Source organism: Entelurus aequoreus, linkage group LG05 (genome assembly GCF_033978785.1).
Source record: "Entelurus aequoreus isolate RoL-2023_Sb linkage group LG05, RoL_Eaeq_v1.1, whole genome shotgun sequence".
Taxonomy (NCBI): Eukaryota; Metazoa; Chordata; class Actinopteri; order Syngnathiformes; family Syngnathidae; genus Entelurus; species Entelurus aequoreus.
The window spans coordinates 13,376,766-13,392,376 of NC_084735.1; the positions used below are offsets into that span (position 1 = coordinate 13,376,766).

General features: G+C 39.4%; 1 protein-coding gene across 1 annotated transcript in view; it reads left to right on the forward strand.

Annotated features, from left to right (window-relative positions):
* The window catches only part of nudcd1 (NudC domain containing 1), a 60,241-nt gene extending 44,878 nt beyond the window's left edge, over window positions 1-15,363 (forward strand). The window contains exons 9-10 of the mRNA XM_062047135.1: window positions 4,815-4,974; window positions 14,866-15,363. Coding sequence (XP_061903119.1) covers window positions 4,815-4,974; window positions 14,866-15,155 — 450 coding nt within the window. The 3' untranslated portion in view covers window positions 15,156-15,363. The remainder of the gene's footprint in view (window positions 1-4,814; window positions 4,975-14,865) is intronic.
* The last annotated feature ends 248 nt before the right edge of the window (window positions 15,364-15,611 follow it).

Consider the following 15,611-nt stretch of genomic DNA (forward strand, 5'->3'; position numbering starts at 1 on the left):
CGGGAAGGCTGAGGAGTGTGATTCCACCATAGTTGGAACACACCCTCCGGTTCCCCTTCTTAAAGAGAGGAACCACAACCCCGGTCTGCCAATCCAGATGTACCGCCCCCGATGTCCACGCAATGTTGCAAAGTCTTGTCAACCAAGACAGCCCTACAGCATCCAGAGCCTTAAAGGCCTACTGAAATGAAATGTTCTTATTTAAACGGGGATAGCAGATCCATTCTATGTGTCATACCTGATCATTTCGTGATATCGCCATATTTTTGCTGAAAGGATTTAGTAGAGAACATCAACGATAAAGTTAGCTACTTTTGGTCGCTGATAAAAAAAAGCCTTGCCTGTGCCGGAAGTAGCGTGACGTCACAGGTTGTGGAGCTCCTCACATCTGCACATTGTTTACAATCATGGCCACCAGCAGCGAGAGCGATTCGGACCGAGAAAGCGACGATTACCCCATTAATTTGAGCGAGGATGAAAGATTTGTGGATGAGGAAAGTGAGAGTGAAGGGTTAGAGGGCAGTGGAAGCGATTCAGATAGGGAAGATGCTGTGAGAGGCGGGTGGGACCTGATATTCAGCTGGGAATGACTAAAACAGTAAATAAACACAAGACATATATATACTCTATTAGCCACAAGCCAGGCTTATATTTAATATGCCACAAATTAACGCATAACAAACACTTCCCCCCTCCCGTCCATACAACCCAACAATACAAATCAAACACCCGCACAACACACTCAATCCCACAGCCCAAAGTACCGTTCACCTCCCCAAAGTTCATACAGCACATATATTTCCCCAAAGTTACGTACGTGACATGCACATAGCGGCACGCACGTACGGGCAGCTGCGTACTCACGGTAGCGCGTATCCAACTCAAAGTCCTCCGGGTAAGAGTCTCTGTTGTCCCATCTCCACAAGCATGCGTATCCAACTCAAAGTCCTCCTGGTAAAAGTCTCTGTTGTCCCAGTTCTCCACAGGCCAATGGTAAAGCTTGACTGTCATCGTTCGGGAATGTAAACAATGAAACACCGGCTACGACGTAGCCGCTACGTGTTTGTGTTGCTGCAGCCGGCCGCTAATACACCGCTTCCCACCTACAGCTTTCTTCTTTGCTGTCTTCATTGTTCATTAAACAAATTGCAAAAGATTCACCAACACAGATGTCCAGAATACTGTGGAATTTTGCGATGAAAACAGACGACTTAATAGCTGGCCACAATGGTGTCCCAAAATGTCCGCTACAATCCGTGACGTCACGCGCAAACGTCATCATACCAAGACGTTTTCAGCAGGATATTTAGCGGGAAATTTAAAATTGCACTTTATAAGTTAACCCGGCCGTATTAGCATGTGTTGCAATGTTAAGATTTCATCATTGATATATAAACTATCAGTAGGCCTTTAAGGAACTCCGGGCGGATCTCATCCACCCCCGGGGCCTTGCCACCGAGGAGCTTTTCAGGTGGGAATTGAAACTCTCTGACAGGAGAGAGGCAATGTTGACGGTTCATTGGTGAGTACAACAAACAACGCTCCTCGCATCACTTGTGCAAAGAACATTTGAAAAGGCTGACGAAAACACAAAAGGTTGAAAAGAGGAGGTGAGCAAGACACGGCCTCAATCGCTCATGGTGGAAATAACCTGGAACTTCCGCCGTTATTTTATATATTTTTGCTTTAGTACCGTCGCCCTTTCACTGCGGTCCTTTTGAGCTTGACGTCCTTGTAAAGCTTTTGTGGATGGAGAACAGGTCCTTGCAAGTTATTGTGCAGCGAGCGCAGCTGGAAGTGTCCGTCAGCAATCATTAGAGGGCCTTTAGTATGCGTTCAGCACAAGGTCCGCTTCATATTCAGTCTTAGCAACGTGCTTCTTTTCATCGTCATCGTTCAAAAACCTCAGGGGCATTTTAATGTACTTTCTTGGCTATTCAACACACGGTTTGTCTCCATACCAATATATTGGTACCGGTACTAGTACCAAAATGTATTTCGATACTTTTCTAAATAAAGGAAACCACAAAAAAATGTCATTATTGTCTTTATTTGAACAAAAAATGTTAGTGTACATGAAACATATGTTTAATATTGCAATTTAGTCCTTAAATAAAATAGTGAACATACTAGACAACTTGTCTTTTAGTATTAAGTAAACAAACAAAGACTCCTAATTAGTCTGCTGATGTATGCAGTAACATATTGTGTCATTTATACACCTATTATTTTGTACACATTATGAGGGACAAACTGTAAAAATTGATTATTAATCCACTTGTTCATTTACTGTTAATATCTGCTTATTTTCTGTTTCAACATGTTCTATCTACACTTCTGTTAAAATGTAATAATCACTTATTCTTCTCTTCTTTGATACTTTACATTAGTTTTGGATGATACCACACATTTAGGTATCGATCCAATACCAAGTAGTTACAGAATCATACATTGTTCTTGGTATCATTACAGTGGATGTCAGGTGTAGATCCACCCGTGGCGTTTGTTTACAATGTGACGCCGGTGAGCTATTCTATCCTACGGTGTGTAGTGAAGCATGTTTAGCTATTCCTCGTCCTCCAGTGATAATAATACTTCTAAGAAACTTACTTTATTCGTCGCCATGGAGACATGGATTAGTGATTTATCTCGGTCGTTTTATTTCTTGTTTTATACATTTTTGGAATTTATTTATTACATTTTAGTATTATTAGGTGATATACATTTCACTTATTTAAGGTATATTATACAATAGTATTTCAGTGTTTCAAGTGTCACCTTTTATTGGTGGTTTTGAAGCCCAAAAACCGCCATAATTCACTGCACCCGCCCTTTTTATTCACCAGTAGAAATGCTGGGTTTTTTTGGCCATTCTTCCTTTGGAATTAATTAGTACCGCGGTACTTTTTTAGTTCTGGTATAACGTACAACCCTAGTAGCAATATGATTGTTAAAGTTAAGGATTTTTTGTGATTGCTAATTGTTTGTGAGGGCGCGTACAGGACAGTAAAGTGTCACCTTTTATCTGTGGTTTTGAAGCCCAAAAACCGCCATAATTCACTGCAGCCACCCTCTTTATTAACCAGTAGAAATGCCGTTTTTTTTGCTGTTCTTGCCTTGGAATGAATTAGTACCACAGTACTTTATTAGTACCGGTATAGCGTACAACCTTAGCAGCAATGCGGTTGTTAAAGTTAAGGGTTTTTGTGATTGCTGATTGTTTGTGAGGGCGCATACAGGACAGTTGTGTGCACAGGACAGTAAAGTGTCGGTACTTTATTAGTACCGGTATAGCGTACAACCCTAGCAGCAATATGGTTGTTAAAGTTAAGGATTTTTGTGATTGGTGATTGTTTGTGAGGGCGCATACAGGACAGTAAAGTGTCACCTTTTATCAGTGGTTTTGAAGCCCAAAAACCGCCATAATTCACTGCACCCACCCTCTTTAATCACCAGTAGAAATGCTGTTTTTTTGCTGTTCTTGCCTTGGAATGAATTAGTACCACAGTACTTTATTAGTACCGGTATAGCGTACAACCCTAGGAGCAATGCGGTTGTTAAAGTTAAGGGTTTTTGTGATTGCTGATTGTTTGTGAGGGCGCATACAGGACAGTTGTGTGTACAGGACAGTAAAGTGTCACCTTTTACCGGTGGGTTTGAAGCCCAAAAACCGCCATACTTCACTGCACCCGCCCTCTTTATTAACCAGTAGAAATGCAGATTTTTTTGCCATTCTTCCTCTCCATGCCGTTTTTGCTTGTATGCGCCTCGGCTCTGTGCCTCACCGCCGCACGGCAGCGTGCGAATGGGGGAAAAAAAGTACCGGTATTTTTCAAAGGCAGTATAGTATCGTTTGGAATGAATTAGTACCGCGGTACTTTATTAGTACCGGTGTAGCGTACAACCCTAGCAGCAATTTGGTTGTTAAAGTTGAGGATTTTTGTGATTGCTGATTGTTTGTGAGGGCGCATACAGGACAGTAAAGTGTCACCTTTTATCGGTGGTTTTGAAGCCCAAAAACCGCGATAATTCACTGCACCCGCCCTTTTTATTAACCAGCAGAAATGTTGTTTTTTGGCTGTTGGAATGAATTAGTACCACAGTACTTTATTAGTACCGATATAGCGTACAACTCTAGCAGCAATACGGTTGTTAAAGTTAAGGGTTTTTGTGATTGCTGATTGCTTGTGAGGGCGCATACAGGACAGTTGAGCTTGTTGTTAATAAAGAGAAAGTTGATTTATCACCTCCTTGTTGTATTTGTTTGTTATACAGTATTTGATATTGTGTTCAGAGTGTACAAACCTAAGGACTTTTGTGGAGGCTGGAACGCATCATTAATATTTACATTGTTTTTTATTGAAGAATTTGCTTCATTATACAAACTTTGATTTACAAACCCCGTTCAAGAACGTACTACATGCTATTGTAATATAAAATAGAAATGATGGCTAAAGAGCTCGTGTAAATTCAAATGTGCAAACGTGGCTTCCAGATGCATCCGTGATAAAAGCCTTCACTTTGTCCCCCATCTCGTCTCCGGTCTGTTTGGGTTCATCGCATAACGTGACCCGTTCCCCGCCGCCTCTCTGCCGTTTTGTCAGTCAACAAACGTGCCGGTTACCGAGTGGCGAGAAAAGGAGTTTTGGAGTGGAGGCGTGATGGCTCGCTGAAAGGTTGTCATTTGGGTGCACGGGGTTAGTTTAAGAGCGCTGACAGCCTCAGAGACTCACCATAACACCAAAAGCTAAAACACAACACGACAAAGCAGCTGCCTTCTGGATAACGATGAATATATCGATCTCGTGCTGCAGGTGAACCTGGGCAGCCACCAGTACCTGTTCACTGTGGACGTCAATCCCGCCGAGATGCCGTGTCTCTGCCTGAGGCACGATGTGGACGCTCTGCTGTGGCAGCCGCGGCCCGACAAGCCCGCCGACATGTGGATGCATGTCGCCACCTTCAACGCCCTGGGTAAGACAGACCATTCCATTTCCTACATAGAAAAATAGCAACTGCAGCGCAGTCCAGCCGGTGGCTAGCAGTAGTTTGGCATCACTTGGTGTAATACATAAACCAGGGCTATTCAGCTGGCGGCCCGCCAAACATCACCCAAATAGGCTTGTCGAAACCATTGAAACTAGGGTGGCTCATGTATGCAGTATGCACGCCACCCCGGAGGGGGCAACAGGGAGGAATGTGTGACAGTGAAGCAGCAGTGTGGTGAGAAAGAGAAGAAGACTACTCACTCAAAGAAGTCCTGAAAAAAATCAAAATAAATAGCAAAAATCTGACATTTAACAACGACTGGACAAGGAAGTCCTGAAAAAAATCAGAATAAATTGCAAAAATCAGACATTTAACAACGACTGGACAAGGAAGTCCTTAAAAAAATCAGAATAAATTGCAAAAATCAGACATTTAACAACGACTGGACAAGGAAGTCCTTAAAAAAATCAGAATAAATTGCAAAAATCAGACATTTAACAACGACTGGACAAGGAAGTCCTTAAAAAAATCAGAATAAATTGCAAAAATCAGACATTTAACAACGATTGGACAAAGAAGTCCTTAAAAAAATCGAAATAAATTGCCAAAATCAGACATTTAACAACGACTGGACAAAGAAGTCCTGAAAAAAATCAAAATATTTTGCAAAAATCAGACATTTAACAACGACTGGACAAAGAAGTCCTGAACAAAATCAAAATAAATTGCAAAAATCAGAAATTTAACAACGACTGGACAAAGAAGTCCTTAAAAAAATCTAAATACATTGCAAAAATCAGACATTTAAACAACGACTGGACAAAGAAGCCCTCAAAAAAATCTAAATACATTGCAAAAATCTGACATTTAAACAACGACTGGACAAAGAAGCCCTCAAAAAAATCTAAATAAATTGCCAAAATCAGACATTTAACAACGACTGGACAAAGAAGTCCTGAACAAAATCAAAATACATTGCCAAAATCAGACATTTAACGACTGGACAAAGAAGTCCTGAAAAAAATCAAAATACATTGCAAAAATCAGACATTTAACAACGACTGGACAAAGAAGTCCTGAAAAAAACTCAAAATAAATTGCAAAAATCAGACATTTAACAGCAACTGGACAAAGAAGTCCTTAAAAAAATCTAAATACATCGCAAAAATCAGACATTTAACAACGACTGGACAAAGAAGTCCTTAAAAAATCTAAATACATTGCAAAAATCAGACATTTAAACAACGACTGGACAAAGAAGCCCTCAAAAAAATCTAAATACATTGCAAAAATCAGACATTTAAACAACGACTGGACAAAGAAGCCCTCAAAAAAATCTAAATAAATTGCCAAAATCAGACATTTAACAACGACTGGACAAAGAAGTCCTGAACAAAATCAAAATACATTGCCAAAATCAGACATTTAACAACGACTGGACAAAGAAGTCCTTTAAAAAATCTAAATACATCGCAAAAATCAGACATTTAAACAACGACTGGACAAAGAAGTCCTGAAAAAAACTCAAAATAAATTGCAAAAATCAGACATTTAACAGCAACTGGACAAAGAAGTCCTTAAAAAAATCTAAATACATCGCAAAAATCAGACATTTAACAACGACTGGACAAAGAAGTCCTTAAAAAATCTAAATACATTGCAAAAATCAGACATTTAAACAACGACTGGACAAAGAAGCCCTCAAAAAAATCTAAATACATTGCAAAAATCAGACATTTAAACAACGACTGGACAAAGAAGCCCTCAAAAAAATCTAAATAAATTGCCAAAATCAGACATTTAACAACGACTGGACAAAGAAGTCCTGAACAAAATCAAAATACATTGCCAAAATCAGACATTTAACAACGACTGGACAAAGAAGTCCTTTAAAAAATCTAAATACATCGCAAAAATCAGACATTTATCAACGACTGGACAAAAAAGTATTTTAAAAAATCTAAATACATCGCAAAAATCAGACATTTAACAACGACTGGACAAAGAAGTCCTTAAAAAATCTAAATACATTGCAAAAATCAGACATTTAAACAACGACTGGACAAAGAAGCCCTCAAAAAAATCTAAATACATTGCAAAAATCAGACATTTAAACAACGACTGGACAAAGAAGCCCTCAAAAAAATCTAAATAAATTGCCAAAATCAGACATTTAACAACGACTGGACAAAGAAGTCCTGAACATAATCAAAATAAATTGCAAAAATCAGAAATTTAACAACGACTGGACAAAGAAGTCCTTAAAAAATCTAAATACATTGCAAAAATCTGACATTTAAACAACGACTGGACAAAGAAGCCCTCAAAAAAATCTAAATAAATTGCCAAAATCAGACATTTAACAACGACTGGACAAAGAAGTCCTGAACAAAATCAAAATACATTGCCAAAATCAGACATTTAACGACTGGACAAAGAAGTCCTGAAAAAAATCTAAATACATTGCAAAAATCAGACATTTAACAGCAACTGGACACAGAAGTCTTTAAAAAAATCAAAATACATTGCAAAAATCAGACATTTAACAACGACTGGACAAAGAAGTCCTGAAAAAAACTCAAAATAAATTGCAAAAATCAGACATTTAACAGCAACTGGACAAAGAAGTCCTTAAAAAAATCTAAATACATCGCAAAAATCAGACATTTAACAACGACTGGACAAGGAAGTCCTTAAAAAAATCAGAATAAATTGCAAAAATCAGACATTTAACAACGATTGGACAAAGAAGTCCTTAAAAAAATCGAAATAAATTGCCAAAATCAGACATTTAACAACGACTGGACAAAGAAGTCCTTAAAAAAATCAGAATAAATTGCCAAAATCAGACATTTAACAACGACTGGACAAAGAAGTCCTGAACAAAATCAAAATAAATTGCAAAAATCAGAAATTTAACAACGACTGGACAAAGAAGTCCTGAAAAAATCTAAATACATTGCAAAAATCTGACATTTAAACAACGACTGGACAAAGAAGCCCTCAAAAAAATCTAAATACATTGCAAAAATCAGACATTTAAACAACGACTGGACAAAGAAGCCCTCAAAAAAATCTAAATAAATTGCCAAAATCAGACATTTAACAACGACTGGACAAAGAAGTCCTGAACAAAATCAAAATACATTGCCAAAATCAGACATTTAACGACTGGACAAAGAAGTCCTGAAAAAAATCTAAATACATTGCAAAAATCAGACATTTAACAGCAACTGGACAAAGAAGTCTTTAAAAAAATCAAAATACATTGCAAAAATCAGACATTTAACAACGACTGGACAAAGAAGTCCTGAAAAAAACTCAAAATAAATTGCAAAAATCAGACATTTAACAGCAACTGGACAAAGAAGTCCTTAAAAAAATCTAAATACATCGCAAAAATCAGACATTTAACAACGACTGGACAAAAAAGTCCTGAAAAAAATCTAAATAAATAGCAAAAATCTGACATTTAACAACGACTGGACAAGGAAGTCCTTAAAAAAAATCAGAATAAATTGCAAAAATCAGACATTTAACAACGACTGGACAAAGAAGTCCTTAAAAAAATCGAAATAAATTGCCAAAATCAGACATTTAACAACGACTGGACAAAGAAGTCCTGAAAAAAATCAAAATATTTTGCAAAAATCAGACATTTAACAACGACTGGACAAAGAAGTCCTGAACAAAATCAAAATAAATTGCAAAAATCAGAAATTTAACAACGACTGGACAAAGAAGTCCTTAAAAAAATCTAAATACATTGCAAAAATCAGACATTTAACTTATATACTTAACATGAATGTCCACTTCAGAGGACGCTGGGTCTCTGGAGATTATAAACTCAACACAAATGTCCACTCTGCTTGACACAAATGTCCATTTTGAAGGACGTTTGCTCTCAGAAAGTTATATACTTAACATGAATGTCCACTTCAGAGGACGCTGGGTCTCTGGAGATGATAAACTCAACACAAATGTCCACTTTGGAGGACGTTTGTTCTCAGGAAGTTATACACTTAACACAAATGTCCACTTTGTTTGACACAAATGTCCACTTTGGAGGACGTTTGTTCTCAGGAAGTTATATACTTAACATGAATGTCCACTTCAGAGGACGCTGGGTCTCTGGAGATTATAAACTCAACATAAATGTCCACTCTGCTTGACACAAATGTCCACTTTGGAGGACATTTGTTCTCAGGAAGTTATATACTTGACACAAATGTCCACTTCAGAGGACGCTGGGTTTCTGGAGATGATAAACTCAACACAAATGTCCACTCTGCTTGACACAAATGTCCACTTTGGAGGACGTTTGTTCTTAGAAACTTATATACTTAACATGAATGTCCACTTCAGAGGACGCTGGGTCTCTGGAGATTATAAACTCAACACAAATGTCCACTCTGCTTGACAAAAATGTCCACTTTGGAGTACGTTTGTTCTCAGAAAGTTATATACTTAACATAAATGTCCACTCTGCTTGACACAAATGTCCACTTTGGAGGACGTTTGTTCTCAGGAAGTTATATACTTAACATAAATGTCCACTCTGCTTGACACAAATGTCCACTTTGGAGGACATTTGTTCTCAGGAAGTTATATACTTAACGCAAATGTCCACTTCAGAGGACGCTGGGTTTCTGGAGATGATAAACTCAACACAAATGTCCACTCTGCTTGACACAAATGTCCATTTTGAAGGACGTTTGTTCTCAGAAAGTTATATACTTAACATGAATGTCCATCTCAGAGGACGCTGGGTCTCTGGAGATTATAAACTCAACATAAATGTCCACTCTGCTTGACACAAATGTCCACTTTGGAGGACGTTTGTTCTCAGGAAGTTATATACTTAACATGAATGTCCACTTCAGAGGACGCTGGGTCTCTAGAGATGATAAACTCAACACAAATGTCCACTCTGCTTGACACAAATGTCCATTTTGAAGGATGTTTGTTCTCAGAAAGTTATATACTTAACATAAATGTCCACTTCAGAGGACGCTGGGTCTCTGGAGATGATAAACTCAACACAAATGTCCACTCTGCTTGACACAAATGTCCACTTTGGAGGACGTTTGTTCTCAGGAAGATATATACTTAACATGAATGTCCACTTCAGAGGACGCTGGGTCTCTGGAGATGATAAACTCAACACAAATGTCCACTCTGCTTGACACAAATGTCAATTTTGAAGGACGTTTGTTCTCAGGAAGTTATAGACTTAACATGAATGTCCACTTCAGAGGACGCTGGGTCTCTGGAGATTATAAACTCAACACAAATGTCCACTCTGCTTGACACAAATGTCCATTTTGAAGGACTTTTGTTCTCAGAAAGTTATATACTTAACATAAATGTCCACTTCAGAGGACGCTGGGTCTCTGGAGATGATAAACTCAACACAAATGTCCACTCTGCTTGACACAAATGTCCACTCTGGAGGACGTTTGCTCTCAGAAAGTTATATACTTAACATGAATGTCCACTTCAGAGGACGCTGGGTCTCTGGAGATGATAAACTCAACACAAATGTCCACTTTGGAGGACGTTTGTTCTCAGAAAGTTATATACTTAACATGAATGTCCACTTCAGAGGACGCTGGGTCTCTGGAGATGATAAACTCAACACAAATGTCCACTTTGGAGGACGTTTGCTCTCAGAAAGTTATATACTTAACATGAATGTCCCCTTCAGAGGACGCTGGGTCTCTGAAGATGATAAACTCAACACAAATGTCCACTCTGCTTGACACAAATGTCCAATTTGGAGGACGTTTGCTCTCAGAAAGTTATATACTTAACATGAATGTCCACTTCAGAGGACGCTGGGTCTCTGGAGATGATAAACTCAACACAAATGTCCACTTTGGAGGACGTTTGTTCTCAGGAAGTTATAAACTTAACACAAATGTCCACTTTGTTTGACACAAATGTCCACTTTGGAGGACGTTTGTTCTCAGGAAGTTATATACTTAACATGAATGTCCACTTCAGAGGACGCTGGGTCTCTGGAGATTATAAACTCAACATAAATGTCCACTCTGCTTGACACAAATGTCCACTTTGGAGGATATTTGTTCTCAGGAAGTTATAGACTTGACACAAATGTCCACTTCAGAGGACGCTGGGTTTCTGGAGATGATAAACTCAACACAAATGTCCACTCTGCTTCACACAAATGTCCACTTTGGAGGACGTTTGTTCTTAGAAACTTATATACTTAACATGAATGTCCACTTCAGAGGACGCTGGGTCTCTGGAGATTATAAACTCAACACAAATGTCCACTCTGCTTGACAAAAATGTCCACTTTGGAGGACGTTTGTTCTCAGAAAGTTATATACTTAACATAAATGTCCACTCTGCCTGACACAAATGTCCACTTTGGAGGACGTTTGTTCTCAGGAAGTTATATACTTAACATAAATGTCCACTCTGCCTGACACAAATGTCCACTTTGGAGGACATTTGTTCTCAGGAAGTTATATACTTAACGCAAATGTCCACTTCAGAGGACGCTGGGTTTCTGGAGATGATAAACTCAACACAAATGTCCACTCTGCTTGACACAAATGTCCATTTTGAAGGACGTTTGTTCTCAGAAAGTTATATACTTAACATGAATGTCCATCTCAGAGGACGCTGGGTCTCTGGAGATTATAAACTCAACATAAATGTCCACTCTGCTTGACACAAATGTTCACTTTGGCGGACGTTTGTTCTCAGAAAGTTATATACTTAACATGAATGTCCACTTCAGAGGACGCTGGGTCTCTAGAGAATATAAATTCAACACAAATGTCCACTCTTCTTGACACAAATGTCCACTTTGGAGGACGTTTGCTCTCAGAAAGTTATATACTTAACATTAATGTCCACTTCAGAGGACGCTGGGTCTCTGGAGATGATAAACTCAACACAAATGGCCACTCTTCTTGACACAAATGTCCATTTTGAAGGACGTTTGTTCTCAGAAAGTTATATACTTAACATGAATGTCCACTTCAGAGGACGCTGGGTCTCTGGAGATGATAAACTCAACACAAATGTCCACTCTGCTTGACACAAATGTCCACTTTGGAGGACATTTGTTCTCAGGAAGTTATAGACTTAACACAACTGTCCACATTTGTTTGACACAAATGTCCACTCTGCTTGACACAATTGTCCACTTTGGAGGACGTTTGTTCTCAGAAAGTTATATACTTAACATGAATGTCCACTTCAGAGGACGCTGGGTCTCTGGAGATGATAAACTCAACACAAATGTCCACTCTGCTTGACACAAATGTCCACTTTGGAGGACATTTGTTCTCAGGAAGTTATAGACTTAACATGAATGTCCACTTCAGAGGACGCTGGGTCTCTGGAGATGATAAACTCAACACAAACGTCCACTCTGCTTGACAAAAATGTCCATTTCGGAGGACATTTGTTCTCAGAAAGTTATATACTTAACATGAATGTCCACTTCAAAGGACACTGGGTCTCTGGAGATGATAAACTCAACACAAATGTCCACTCTGCTTGACACAAATGTCCACTTTGGAGGACGTTTGTTCTCAGGAAGTTATACACTTAACACAACTGTCAACTTTGTTTGACACAAATGTCCACTCTGCTTGACACAAATGTCCACTTTGGAGGACGTTTGCTCTCAGAAAGTTATATACTTAACATGAATGTCCACTTCAGAGGACGCTGGGTCTCTAGAGAATATAAATTCAACACAAATGTCCACTCTTCTTGACACAAATGTCCATTTTGAAGGACGTTTGTTCTCAGAAAGTTATATACTTAATATGAATGTCCATCTCAGAGGACGCTGGGTCTCTGGAGATTATAAACTCAACACAAATGTCCACTCTTCTTGACACAAATGTCCACTTTGGAGGACGTTTGCTCTCAGAAAGTTATATACTTAACATGAATGTCCACTTCAGAGGACGCTGGGTCTCTGGAGATGATTAACTCAACACAAATGTCCACTGTGCTTGACACAAATGTCCACTTTGGAGGACGTTTGTTGTCAGAAAGTTATATACTTAACATGAATGTCCACTTCAGAGGACGCTGGGTCTCTAGAGAATATAAATTCAACACAAATGTCCACTCTTCTTGACACAAATGTCCACTTTGGAGGACGTTTGCTCTCAGAAAGTTATATACTTAACATTAATGTCCACTTCAGAGGACGCTGGGTCTCTGGATATGATAAACTCAACACAAATGTCCACTCTTCTTGACACAAATGTCCATTGTGAAGGACGTTTGTTCTCAGAAAGTTATATACTTAACATGAATGTCCACTTCAGAGGACGCTGGGTCTCTGGAGATGATAAACTCAACACAAACGTCCACTCTGCTTGACAAAAATGTCCATTTCGGAGGACGTTTGTTCTCAGAAAGTTATATACTTAACATGAATGTCCACTTCAGAGGACGCTGGGTCTCTGGAGATGATAAACTCAACACAAACGTCCACTCTGCTTGACAAAAATGTCCATTTCGGAGGACGTTTGTTCTCAGAAAGTTATATACTTAACATGAATGTCCACTTCAGAGGACGCTGGGTCTCTGGAGATGATAAACTCAACACAAATGTCCACTCTTCTTGACACAAATGTCCACTTTGGAGGACGTTTGCTCTCAGAAAGTTATATACTTAACATTAATGTCCACTTCAGAGGACGCTGGGTCTCTGGATATGATAAACTCAACACAAATGTCCACTCTGTTTGACACAAATGTCCACTTTGGAGGACGTTTGCTCTCAGAAAGTTATATACTTAACATGAATGTCCACTTCAGAGGACGCTGGGTCTCTAGAGAATATAAATTCAACACAAATGTCCACTCTTCTTGACACAAATGTCCACTTTGGAGGACGTTTGCTCTCAGAAAGTTATATACTTAACATTAATGTCCACTTCAGAGGACGCTGGGTCTCTGGAGATGATAAACTCAACACACATGGCCACTCTTCTTGACACAAATGTCCATTTTGAAGGACGTTTGTTCTCATAAAGTTATATACTTAACATGAATGTCCACTTCAGAGGACGCTGGGTCTCTGGAGATGATAAACTCAACACAAACGTCCACTCTGCTTGACAAAAATGTCCATTTCGGAGGACGTTTGTTCTCAGAAAGTTATATACTTAACATGAATGTCCACTTCAGAGGACGCTGGGTCTCTGGAGATGATAAACTCAACACAAATGTCCACTCTGCTTGACACAAATGTCCACTTTGGAGGACGTTTGTTCTCAGGAAGTTATACACTTAACACAACTGTCAACTTTGTTTGACACAAATGTCCACTTTGGAGGACATTTGTTCTCAGAAAGTTATACACTTAACATGAATGTCCACTTCAGAGGACGCTGGGTCTCTGGAGATGATAAACTCAACACAAATGTCCACTTTGGAGGACGTTTGTTCTTAGAAAGTTATATACTTAACATGAATGTACACTTCAGAGGACGCTGGGTCTCTGAAGATGATAAACTCAACACAAATGTCCACTCTGCTTGACACAAATGTCCACTTCAGAGGACGCTGGGTCTTAGGAGGTTAAGCACAAAAATGATGACTACAGGGGAGAAGATTTAATTGTATTGAGAGTTTAATTTAAAAAAAAGGAGGGAGGTGGATGCACACAAACCGCATTAGTCCTAATTAGGAAGTGGAAGAGCAAAAGTTGGCAGGTGGGGAAGGCTAATCACATTTTCCTTGAGTGAAAGGTCATTTGCTTTTGTCTCTTTGTCTGCCATGTGACCTGCCAACTGCCCCGGGCCTCTTCCTCGCCACTCAATCCCTCTGCGTGTTTTTTGAAACCCGGTGTCTTCCCCCACCCGGCAGGCTACGTCCAGGCCTCCAAGCGGGACAAGAAGTTCGCCACGTGCTCCCCCGACTTCTCCTACGCGGCGCTGTGCGAGTGCCTGCGCCACGCCTTCATCTACCGCCAGCCGTCGCCGGTGGACGGCGTCCTCTTCAACAGGAAGCAGGGCCGGCAGGTAGGGCAGGTTGCCAAGCAACAGGTGGCCAGCCTGGACACTAGCAAAACCTTCCTGGGCTTCAGGGCGACCAACGACAGGCTGTACGTGCTGACCTGCACCAACCTCTTTGTGCTCAAGGTCAACAATAGCTAGGTAGGAGGACTCACTCTACCGAGTGCCGCCTGCTTTCCTATTGGCAGAACACCATGGATGAATCATTGAGACATCTTAGTAGATGTCACACAGTAAATATGCATTGACTAGTTCCACATTATAGCATTCCTTAGAGCACAGGTGTCACACTCAATCGCTTGAGCCTGGAAATATTTGTCAATAAAGTACTTCATCTTTTTTTAACAAATGTATTCCGTTTTTTTGGCCAATTTGACGGAAGAAAATACGTGTCCTGCAAGCAAATGAGTATCGTTTAAACTTGAATATTATCTACAAAACCCAAAACCTGTTGTCACCTTGTGTAAATGGTAAATAAAAAGAGAATACAACAAATCATTTTCAACTTATATTCAATTGAATAGACTGCAAAGACAAGATATTTCATGTTCACACTGAGAAACTTTGTTAATTTTGGAAAATAATCATGAACTTAGA